The sequence below is a fragment of the Littorina saxatilis genome, linkage group LG15, assembly GCF_037325665.1.
Source record: "Littorina saxatilis isolate snail1 linkage group LG15, US_GU_Lsax_2.0, whole genome shotgun sequence".
Taxonomy (NCBI): Eukaryota; Metazoa; Mollusca; class Gastropoda; order Littorinimorpha; family Littorinidae; genus Littorina; species Littorina saxatilis.
This window is the reverse complement of record NC_090259.1, coordinates 35,181,555-35,194,336: the sequence shown is the minus strand read 5'-3', so window position 1 is coordinate 35,194,336 and position 12,782 is coordinate 35,181,555. Positions and strand designations below refer to the sequence as shown.

Here is a 12,782-nt window from a genome sequence, read left to right as displayed (position 1 = left end):
TGAACAGTCACATGACCATCTCTGACCAATGGTTACTCTCTACATGCATTGCGCATGCGCACTCTCGCCGCCAATTGTTCTTCATTCGCTCGAAGCGCCCCTTTTATTTTTAGGGGATCTAAAGCGGGGTAGGCGGGAGGGACTTCAGTATGTGAATTGGGTAAGTATATTAATCAAATGAAAATTTACCAATAAAATTTTCGATTAAATTACATATCTTATCCCAATTCACATATAGCAGATTGCTAATTAAGGTGGTGGGGTGCTCACCTATGAACTAGGCAACAACTGCCCTGCTGCTACCATCGCTGGTAGCGCCTTGGAACTGTCCTGCCGCACACTGGAAATGTCGCGCAGGTAATAGTTGATGAAGACATCTTCCGATCTCCAGTACGCAGACTGGAGGACCTCGGATAACCTCCCTGATCTTAGCACAGCTAAGGAGGATGCCCAGGATCTAGCCTCATGCGACCTTGCCGACGTTAGAGGGAGAACTGACTGCCCCCCCCCCCCCCTTTCTTTTTGTGCCACCAATCATACGCCTGTTTGATCAGCGTTGAGACCCATTTCGCAAGAGTTACCTTAGATATGTCTTTGTCTCTAGCTGTGTTCAGAGATAAGAAAAGAAGTTTCTGCTGACTCGCTCTGAAAGGAGCCGTACGGGACAAATAACTGCTAAGAGCTCGAACCGGGCAGTTAGACAAATCGGGGTCTCCTGGTGCCAGAATTCTGCTAAGAGGAAGAACTCTGATTATAGGAGAAACTTGATCAGGCTTCTGGTTTTTGGCTAGAAAATCCGGCCGAAAACGTAAAGAAATAGAACCATCTTTTTCAAAAGCTATATCTCTAGCTAAGCCTGAAAGAGCATGAATTTCACTGCCTCTTCTTGCAGTGGCCAAAAGAACAAGCAAAAGTGTCTTACGAGTAAGATTAACTAAACTTGCTGATTGCAAAGGTTCAAAGTCTTGCAATCTTAAGAATTCTAGAATAAGGAAGAGATCCCAAGCAGGAACTGGGGCTCTAATTCTAGCAAAACCTATCGACGCACCTTTTAGGACACTAGCGATAACACCGCTGAGGTTAATGTTGTGACCCAACTGCCTCAACGTAGCCGATATGGCAGAACGCCTAACTCGAAGAGACGATGGGGAGCTGCCCTGATTTGCTAACCATGACAAGTGATTAGCTACCTGCATAGAACGCGGAGAGACAGAACTGACCTGATTCTCCGCGCACCATTTAACCCAAGCTGTCCAATGTGAAGCGTACACTGAGCTCGTAGACTTCCTGTGCGCTTTTTGAACCAAATCCAGTGTCCTCTTTGAAGCACCTGACAGATGCAGGGATCTTCTCACAGTCTCCATGCGTGAAGGAGCAGGGACTGTGAGTTCGCGTGCTGAATGCCGGTGCGTGGTTGCAGTAATTCTCCCTTTTCCCGGTTTAGAGAAATGGGAGGACCTGCTAGGCGGAGGAGATCCGGAAACTAATGCTGACTCGACCACATTGGAGCGACTAGAATCAGGGATGGTCGTTCCAACTCTGCCTTCCTCAGCACTTTTCCAAGAAGTTGGAATGGTGGGAAAGCGTAAGCCGTGAGTCCTGTCCAAACCACTTCCAGTGGATTCACTTTCCAAACTTCCGGGTCCGGAAACGGGGATATGAATACTGGTATTCTCCTTGAGAACCGGGTCGCGAAAAGATCGACTATCAGTTTGACTACCTGCACCCAAAACAACCGGAGAGCGTGGTGGGTGACAGTCCAGTCCGTGTGAAGTACTCTCGAGGATCGACTGAGCGTCAGTCTGCCAAAACAATCAGTTTCCCCGGCAGATGTTTTGCCAATAATCAGATCTGATGTTGTTGACACCACTTCAGAATTCGGCATGCTTTGAGAGAAAGCGTGTGAGAGCGGAAACCGCCCTGCCTGTTTATGTAGGCTGCAACTGTATTGTCTGTAAGAAGACGAACATGCTTGCCTGACACCAGCAATAGAAAGCTCTGGAGACCGTGGGCTACAGCTGACTCTGCTTCCAGCTTGACGGGAAACTTGAACGAAGTTGAGACTCTGGTTAAGGGAGCTTTTCCCTCCTTCCAGAGTAGCCTGAACCCAGAACGCACTATACCCACTATCCACTGATTGTTTACTTTTAGCAACCGAAGGGGTAGGGCCATTGACAGGCAGCCTGCCACCAAAGGCATGGTGGACGCATGGGCTAGTGGTTCGGGTACGCATCATTGGGGGTGTGCTTTGCGTCCCGACCCCCTTGAATTGCCGAAAGACGGCTTCTTCTTAGGGTAAGGCGCGCCTCTTCCCCGTCCTCGTGAAGAAGAGCTGGCTTGTTCTGACCTGCTCCTATTCCCCGAAGAGGCGGAAGGTTCAGGCGGACCGTAGCTCTTGCTCTGAGGCTTAGGGAAGCCGTGTTGCGCTATCTTGGCTATAGCCAAATCCCGATCGTCACGGGTTTGCTTGTGGAGCGCGTCGAGCGACGGCTGTCCCAACAAGGCACCCTCCGTGAAAGGGGATAACTTGAGAGCCTCCAGCGTGGCTTTGTCTTGGATCCTGGAACCCGAGAGAAACGCTGACCTGCGCATGTGCACGGCATGAGCATAAAGGTGCGCAGAAAGACGCATTTGTTCGGCTGAAACTTTGGCCAAAGTAGCGAGCAGCGTCGTCACATCCTTTTCACTCGCGTCCTGCCGAAACTCAAACGGTTCCAAGGACGTAGTGATAGAACGGGAGAGGGACCTGAGTAGCGTTTCCGAAAGGGAAGCCAACTCTAGGTTGTATCTCCCTGTTTCCTCCAACGCTACAAGGGATGACTCTGTATAAGGAACAGCTCTGTCCCTATTGTAGCCATCCTCCCTGAGTGTCGCTAACTCCGGTGTAACCGGAAGTGGAGCACGTGGTAGGGAAAAAGTGTCTAAGAGATTGTGTGGCCTAGCGTTCAACCCGAACTTCCGTGCAGCAGCTTGCCCGACATAAGGGGTTAGCTGTGCGGAAGCTAGCCACGGCTGTGCTACTTCTGATGCCGGACTGTGCGCTGAAAGCAGAGGCACTGTGTCCAAAGGCACATATTCCGAACGGGAATTCGTAGCCAAAATCTTAGACATCTCATACGCCACTGAGGGAGATTCACGAAACCTAAAAGTTTGTTTATCTCCCTGTGATGCGCGAAAATCTCTGACAGCAGAAGGTGGTGGTGCAGACAAGCTTGTTGTTGCCACCACTCCTTCCTCAAAGTATCTTGAAGCTACCTGAGCCGCCAACGCCACTGCATTGTGAAGCTTGTCTGGTAGCCGGAAATTAGGATCTTCCTCAGAAAGGGAAGTCCCGTATTCCGCTTCTCCTTCCGGCACGGAAGTGCCTGCCGGAAATGCACCGCCATATTGACTGTCATAGTCATAGTCATAGGCAGCGTCATCCGGAAGAGAGGTACCGTATGAGGCATGTCCTCTATTCGTATCCTCCCTGGAGAGAACTTCCTGCCCCCTGGGCGGAAGTGTGGAGAGCTGTGATGGGGATGCTTTCGTTGAGCAAACCGGCACTTGCTTGTCTCCTGTTGTAAGTACAGGCACCTGCAAGTCATTATGCGAGCAAGTCCCCTGCCTTACAACAACTTCCTGCCCCCTGGGCGGAAGGGAAGACCGCTGTGCAGGGACTGCTGAGCAGACCAGCCTTCGCGTATCTTCCGTCGAGAGTACTGACGATTGCAAGTCGCGATGCGAGCAAGTCCCCTGTCTCTCAACAACTTCGCGCTCCCGTGGCGGAAGTTTGGACTGCTGTACTGATGTTGCATCCGTATAGCAAACCGGCACTTGCGTGTCCTCCGATCCAAGTACAAACGACTGCAAGTCACGATGCGAGCAGGCCCCCTGTCTTATCACGGCTTCCTGCCCGGCGCCAGGCGGAAGTAGGGAACGCCCGTGCGTATATCCCTGTGGGACAGTCACAGTACCTTTAGAGTAGCTGCTGAATCCGGAAGTGGAGGCATGGTGAGGGAAACTCTTTCCGTCTTCACCGGAATGGTGTTCAGCGTGAACGTCAGCCGACGTAACAGTGGCTGACGGCGCTGCCTTAACCCTCGAACGAGAGCTATCGTCCACCGGTCTTGCCTGGAGAGAGAGCAAATGTTCGCTCGCTGAGCGTAATTCTGACGAAAACATGCACCTCATTTGATCGCTAAACGTTGCAAACATTGCTGACAAATCTTCCTTCTCCGATGCTATGCTAGCCTTAACCGGCGCTGTCTTGCATTCTTGCTTCAGCGCCGACATTATCGGACTCTTAGGATTGTCAATTTCTACCGTAAAAGTATTCTGAGAAACTGGCTCGAACACCGTAACTGTAGGTTTAGAACCCTTGGGCTTCTTAGCCGCTTTCTTAGACGGAGACTCTGTACTGGCTGCCTGTCTAGAGCTGGGTTTCTTCTTCCCACTGTCCGCCATACTGGCGTTAGTCTTGCAGACGAAAGTAAACAAAGACTAACTCGTGGCAAACAAAGGCAAATACAACGAAAGAAAATGGAAAATTCTCACCCAATCTCAGCTAGAGGCTAAGATACAAACGAAACCAGGGTGTAGTCTGCCAAAGAAGCAGAGGGCTAACTAAATAGCCCGAGCGTAATCCAAACACGTCCGTAGACGCTATCGCTGAAGAGTAGAATGAAGAACATGGCGGCGAGAGTGCGCATGCGCAATGCATGTAGAGAGTAACCATTGGTCAGAGATGGTCATGTGACTGTTCAAGGCCGTTCTATTTTTAGGGTTACTCCCCCCCTACCAGGGTGGAGCGTAGTTTCAGCGTTCTAGCACTAAACTGAAGTAAATTGCTATATGTGAATTGGGATAAGATATGTAATTTAATCAAAAATTTGCTCCAGGGGCATGCAACGTAGTACAATATATGACCTTACTGGGAGAATGCAAGTTTCCAGTACAAAGGACTTAACATTTCTTACATACTGCTTGACTAAAATCTTTACAAAAATTGACTATATTCTAAACAAGAAACACTTAACAAGGGTAAAAGGAGAAACAGAATCCGTTAGTCGCCTCTTACGACATGCTGGGGAGCATCAGGTAAATTCTTCCCCCAAACCCGCGGGGGGGGGAGCACTGACTATGATACAAATTCCTCAAAATGACATGACATTGCTGCCCCCTACATGTCACTAAAACCTTATTGAGATCGGTCTGGGGCATATGGTGAAAGGTGGCTGGGCTGACCTGGCACAACCACATCGGTCACACAAACCCAGTGTAAACAACAGCTGCCAGGGATTAACAAAAAACGGTATATAAATATTTTTTTTTAAATGCCAAATTCTTCCTGGGATGGAAATCCGTCTAGGACGGAAGAACTCCCACCCCTGCAAAGGACAATCAGCGCATATGTTCATAGTTTTTGATGTTCAATTCATTGCTTCAAATCTTATACAAAAGTGAGATCAATTTGCCAACTTCAGGGATTTTTTTCTTTCTGATTTTGAACAACTTACATCAATACATCTAACATCTCTTCCACTGTAAGTTCTTTTCCCACTCAGAACAGGTTCTTGTGTGATAAGGTGATAATGTGATATAATTTTTAAACAGGCAATGCATTGCTTTTATTTGTAGGCTTATTTTAGTAAGTGTGTGGGTACAATGTTTGCGTGTAACGATATGATGTGAATATGCGATGTGAATGGTACTACATGCATGGTTGATTGATTGATTAATTGATTGATTTTACAGACACACAGTCAAGCTTGTAATTTCTCTTTTAGAGATGAATAAAGGTTATTGTATTGTATTGTAAAGTACATTTGCTCAGCTTGCAGTTGTACACAAAATGTAGAGTGCAAGTAATTTTGAATTTTTCTTCCATTGTTATGCTAGTGCATCAAATTTCCCACCCAATAAAATCAGACCTGTCAACCCCTTCCAAGGCCAACCTGTACTAATATGATTAAAAACTGTAATCAGGGCAACAATCCCTTACACACTCCCAAAAAATGAACACACGCAAACCTGAGTTCACACGCAAGACTCGCAATTCCCTCGCACGACATAAAAAAGAAGAAAGACCAGCTGGTAAATACTCAACATTTATTTTGTATTCATAAAACACATCTGATTTAGCATTAATGAATACATATAACTACTGTAAAACGCACTCACACAACTACCACTGTCCACTGACCAGGAAAAATCACAGTCCAGTCTCTCCAGATCACTTCAAGCATGACACTTGTTGTAGGTAGCAGTAGCTGACTTTGCCGTGGCAAGCAGATTGACTGTGGTAATGGTTTCATGGCATTGGCTTGTGTCACATCTTCTTCCGTTGGAAGGCGGCTGTCTCGTTTCTGGAAATGTTGGTTCACATGCTTGAACTGTTTCGAACGAATCAATGCATGATTGTTTGTGTACCGCCGTTTCAAAATGCTGCTTCAAGTCGTAGTGACCAGAAGCAGCAACTTTTACTTTGATTTGCGAGCCACATGGCACGCACAAACTGTTCTCCTTTCCCTTGTCCGATGATCGCACAACACCAAAGTACGTTTTCTCCCACTCCGACATGTGCTGACCATGTCCGGCTTTCTTTCTTTTCTTCGCTGGCCTCTCCATCTTCAGTTGTAGCACGAAAAGTGACGCGAATCGTTGTCTGTCGCTGAAGTAAGTTGTGTAAACAAAGACCAAATCTTGTGACACGGAAGTAGCGGATTGGGCCACAGCGCCCTCTATGATACCTTCTGCGCATGCGCACAAGCTCAGTTACAGTCTTTTTCTGTTGGTTGTTGTCGTCTGCTAAACAGAAACGAATCTGATGATCGGTTTCGAAACTTTGTTCGGGTTTTGAATTTTCCCGTACAATTCCCGTACAATTTGGTTTACCCGTACAGCTAGGCCTTGTACGCCGTACACACCAAAATTTGAGTAAATCCCGTACAAAATACGGGAAAACCGTACAGGTTGACAGGTCTGTAAAATACATCATTGGAATTGCGAGTTAGATGATGTGTCAAACTGTTCCAGTTTTAACAACTCTGCTAAAGCAAAATCGTTGTACAATGTCAAGAAAGAGTGAAAGCCAAACATACATATATGTTAAAGCTTTTATTTGTAACAATAGCAAATAATTATAATCTTCACACATGTTTATAGTTCTCTCTCTCTCTCTCTAATGGTAGCATTCATTTCCGTAATCATTCCTTTACAGAAAAGAAAAGTCGCTGTGAGGTCACCGTTGCTGTGAGATTGCAGTAACCTTGCTGCGATCTAAACAGATTGTGGCAGCAGGATTCTTGTGATGTCGTGAGCATCGCGGATTACCGCCACTAGGTAGCTGCATGGTTGCACCAACACCCAGCTGTGAAGGTGCTCAACATTGCCTGCACCTAGTCACAGCAACACCACATAAATTAACTCAAATGTTTGCCCCATCCCAAAATGGCAAGCTTCCAAAACTTGATTCTTTAATCTGTGATAATCTTGCTGAAAACTTCAACATAACTTTTGCATGAATGGAACTACAGTATGCACACTTTGGAATGATGAATAGGCCCTCACGGGCCTAAATCATTGATCTAAGTAAAGTCAAGTGTCTGCAAATTTACCTCGCATGTTACACACATGAAGTTTTGAGAATGCCATTTTTTCTTATAATCTCAAATTGTATTAACGTGTTGTAATAATAGCACGACAGTTTAATTATGTTCACACACAAAGGGAGGCTAAACACCAGCATTCTTTCAGCTTCTCACAGATTATACTTGGCAAGACATACATGCAAAGCTATATGACCAACTGTACTGATCTTGTCTTGATGAAAAAAGAATACTTTTATGATTTAAGAATGTTTGTGTAACAAGCTGTCAATTTATTATTTAGATTTTAAAAGTTAGGTCTAGCGCCAAAACGCACCACGGTCCGATTGTCTCTGAAAATTGCTCGCTCTTTACGTTGGGCACCTAGGATGTTCCCGTTTGGTGAGCGTTCAAATGGAAGGGTGTTTGTACTGTGTGTAAAAGCCTGACAGTATCTGTGATGGTTTACGGGAGGCTTACTGTGCCTTTAAATAATAATTTATATGAAAAAATCCTTCATTAAGCCCCCCATCCTACTGCATGATTTTTACGCCAAAAAAACCACCATGTAAAACATGAATACTGAAAACATCAGACATGAAAATTGCAGGACCTTCATTTGAAATTACCGTAAACTACCTTGTAAGCGCCCAATATCGAGCAAATGCCCAAGCCTATATTTTGGATCAAAAACTGTGCATAGGGTACTGTACCTTTTTAACACCCAGTCCCCACATTTGGACCAACGGTGTCAATTTTGTTCCTTATTGTTTTTAAAATCCGCACACAATACAGACATATTATTATTGGAGTGAATAATGACAGGATGCTGCTTTGCAGTCATGCCGCTGATTTCATAATTTGCCACTGCAGTCTCTGGATAGCCATGCCAAAACTTCATGAATATTTGATATTGCAGAGCTTGGGGGATTTACAGAGGTCAAATGAACGAACTGTTGTTTGAATACACTGTGATTCAGACAATTACACCTTACTCCCCCTAGATGACTTTGATCAGAGCAAATGAATTTTAACTGATGGTCTGGCAAGAGATCTATTTCTCAGAGTCAACTTTGTGCAGACTCTCGATCTTCACTGTCCGATGTGCGCACAAAAAAATCCCAAGTTCACAGCGAAAGTCTCAGGGCTTGAAAAACAAGAAGACATGCATGCATCATCTCTCGTCTCTGATTATCATGATTATATCTCGATACTTTGAGACAAACCCAATGCTGGCGTCTCGAAGAAGACATCCACAGCAGGCTTGTTTGAGTCAAAGTATCACACCATATCATCAGCGTATTACCAATACCTGTCCCAATATAGGCCAACTGGTCTAAGAGGACGTTAAACCCTAATAGTCAGTCGCCACTTGTAATGCCCATCCCATACAGAGTCATTCAACAACACAACTTAAATCAATTAACAAACCGATCAATAAACAAATGAATAAATGAAATATTCCTGTAGCCCGTTAACCTGCAGTAGGAATCTGTTTAGATTCATATCCCAAGTTCAAAGACTTCATTGTCACTTCAAAGGCCATTCAGCAGAACAGGTCTCAGGAGATACATTCAAAACAAAATAATAATAATAATAATAATAATGGTGATTTCTATAGCGCTTTCGAACACACAAAGCGCTTTACAAAAGCAATAACAACATCATTACCAGAATGACGCCATTGACGGAATAGAACACAATCATAAACACTTTACAACAAAAACCAAAAACAAAACATAAATGTTACAAAAGTCCAGAGGCTCTTACAGGAACGAACTCCCAGTATACACAACAATTATAATGTGCACACACACACACACACACACACACACACACACACCCACCCACACATGTCCACACACACACACACACACACACACACAGTAAACATTGTTCATTCGAAAGTGCACATTCACAGGGTCGCGACAACTACATCATCATAGAATGCTTCTCTGAAGAGGTGAGTCTTGAGATTTGCTTTGAAAGAAGGCAGAGATGGACTGAGACGTAGAGACAAAAGGAGTTTGTTCCAGATATGATCAGCTGCGACTGAAAGACAGCGGCCACCATGATCGTCCCTCTGATACTTAGGAGCTTTGACAAATTTATTTTGGGAGGCAGAGCGGACAACCCTGTCAGGATTGTTTTTCTGCACGAGATCGGACAGGTACTGTGGAGCCGTGCCCGCGGCAATTTGATAGAATATGCAGCAGATCTTGTATTTAATTCTTTGTTCGACTGGAAGCCAATGTAGCTGTTTGAGTAGAGGCGTGACGCTTTGTTTCAATAATGCCAATTAATTGACAGTTGAGCTATGAGCTAAATGTTTTACTCAAATTTGCACCAATCACGAAGATTTGTGTTCACTGTATGTCAACTACAGTTTCAGAAACTAATACAGTGGAACCCCCCTTTTAAGACCTACACAAATATGAGAAGAGTCTTAAAAAGGAGAGAGTCTTAAAATGGGGGTAAATTTACAAAGGTTATGAACAGAAAATCTGAGAAAACAAGGTCTTAAAAGGGAGGGAGTCTTAAATTGGAGGGTCGTAAAAGGGGTATTCCACTTAAATTGCTTTTAATTTTGACGACTCACACAAACTAACACCAGCTGCCACTTCATTTTAGCTCTTTTTTTTTTTTAGTTCTTTGTTTTCACCACTTTGTCAATCGACAGTTGAGAGATGAGCTAAATGTTTCACTCAAATGTTCACCCATCGCAAGGGAATTTGAGTTTTCACTGCCATACAGTCACAGAAAAAAAGTTAAATACTTCAAATTATATATGGCCACTCATGCAAACCAAACCACCACACAAGTGAGCACTGCCCTTTTCAGGTCATTTTAGTTTTTTCTTGTTATGTTTTCCCCCCTGTGTATCACGTAGAGTTTTGATGGCTCTTGCTATTGTTGTTATTATAGCTGCTCTTTGAAGCCACAAGTTCTTGGATTTCCTGCTTGAGTGTGAGGGGGATGTCCAAACTTTCCACTCTGGAAGGGGGCACCATGTCTCTCAGAATCTGCAGACATCGCTGCTGAAGACTGTACACTGCAACACAGAGAAGACGAGAAACCATAGACATCTAAGCCTCGATCTTAAATGTTGTTACGTAGAGCGAACGATGTGCTCCTATTTTCTCAATTGGTTTTATTCAAATGTGATAACATTAGCACAAAAATTATGATCAATCAATTGTTCAGGCATAAAATTATACTCGATGAGAACTTGGCCATCTTCAGTTAGATATTTGAGATCTTAATCAGACGGTAGCAATGGCTTGGTGGTAAGACGCCGGCCTCCATAGTGGAAGGTCGTCTCCAGAGCAACTTATGTGCAGACCTGATAGTGCCGAATCCCGGCCGCGCCAGGTCAACTTATGTGCAGACCTGATAGTGCCTTATCCCCCTTCGTGTGTATACACGCAAGCACAAGACCAAGTGCGCACGGAAAAGATCCTGTAATCCATGTCAGAGTTCGGTTGGTTACAGAAACATGAAAATATCCAGCATGCTTCCTCCGAAAGCGGCGTATGGCTGCCTAAATGGCGGAGTAAAAACGGTCATACACATAAAAATCCACTTGTGCAAAAACATGAGTGTACATGTGAGTTTCAGCCCATGAACGCAGAAGAAGAAGAAGTCTTAATCTTAAGAACATCACATCAAATCTAGCCCTCTGTATATGGCAAGAATCTGTCATGGCGTCGAAAGAAGGAAAGAGCCCGCTTGAATTATTTGGCAGGCTCCTGCTTCTAATAAACTTTTTTTGCAAAGAACATTTTTGTGTTGGATGAAAGAGGATGAATGGACGAACGTTTTGGTATAACAAGGTGGCAAATTTATGCCGTAAGCAATGAATAACAGACTTGTGATTCCAACCTTACCTAGTCATTCTGGAGAGAAAAGCGTTACGCGATTTTGGGTGCTTTCAGTTTTGTAAGAACTGTACTCCGAACACCTGCGCGACAGGTAAATCCTTCATACAAACCAGACAGGAAATGAATGCAGTGTTTAATGAGACCAAAAATGAGCTCGACGGAGCTGCCAACTTCGTTCATTTCGCTTGTAAAAGTGATGCGAGATGTACGTTATTATCCTTGTGTCAATTCGGTATCGGTCAGTCAAACGGTCACACAGTTCGCGGTAAATGTAAGATGGCCGCCAAAGATCGATTTTGAGGCTCACAAAGTCTACTAAGTCTAAAAAAATAGCTTGCAATGCATGCTTTGTCTGTGATTCGTGAAAATCGACACGATTTATCGATTTTGTGTACAGAAAAATTACTTTTAACCAAAATAAAACGTTCTCGTTTTGCCGAGATGTTGTGACGAGCGTGACCTAACTAGTCTCCCTTGGTCATTTGAATATGATCTATCAATGACAACAGGACTTTCACACCTACGTGCGAGATGGACAAGCCCAGCCCAACGGGTAAGTGTGCATGGTCGTCATCCAAATAGTAACGTACATACTTTTGAGAATGAAACTGTTATAAATCGAGTGATTTCTTACAAAACATGATAAAAACAATGTTTGAAAGGAAAAAGTATACTTTTGAGAATGAAACTGCTATAAATCGAGTGATTTCTTACGAAACATGATAAAAACAATGTTTGAAAGGAAAAAGTATTCGTACCTGAATGATTCAGTCGAAAATCGGAGGCAGTCGGGCTTTTGAATGTTCGCTAGGATGAATATGGTTTCAGATTTGTTGTAAATGTAACGTACTTAGGATTTATTCTGCACTTCTTGCTTAGGATGATAGATTCTTAATGAAAAAGCATTTTTTAGGAAGTAGCATGGTTAACATTATCCGGGAGTAAAGAAAACCATGCGTTCCATCCCGATCTGGCGATTCGATTCATTGCACAAGGCTTTCGTGTCAGCTGTAACGTACAGTTCAAAATTCCTCTCTTTTCAGTTTTGGTGGTGAAAAATGTACAGTTTGCAGAATATTTTGTCACTAAGCTTTCCAAATTGACTCCTTTCATCCATAATTAAGCATTTTGGGTTGATATCTCCGAACTTCGTCACTTTCCCCCGCCGTACGTTAGTTTACCATATCGATGTACAGCAGTCCCTGCAATGTACGGCCCCCGGCGTGAGCGGACACCTGACATGTACGGACACATTTGCTCGGCACGGAGTGTTTTCCTTCTATATTTGCCCCCCCTTAAACGGACGCCTGCAAAACGTGGACGCGGACACTCA

The 12,782-nt window shown here is 44.3% G+C and overlaps 1 protein-coding gene across 1 annotated transcript in view; it reads right to left on the bottom strand.

Moving 5' to 3' along the window:
* Positions 1-7,085: 7,085 nt before the first annotated feature.
* The window catches only part of LOC138949189 (von Hippel-Lindau disease tumor suppressor-like), a 66,923-nt gene continuing 61,226 nt past the window's right edge, over positions 7,086-12,782 (bottom strand). The window contains exon 4 of the mRNA XM_070320967.1: positions 7,086-10,620. Within this exon, the coding sequence (XP_070177068.1) occupies positions 10,451-10,620 (170 nt within the window). The 3' untranslated portion in view covers positions 7,086-10,450. The remainder of the gene's footprint in view (positions 10,621-12,782) is intronic.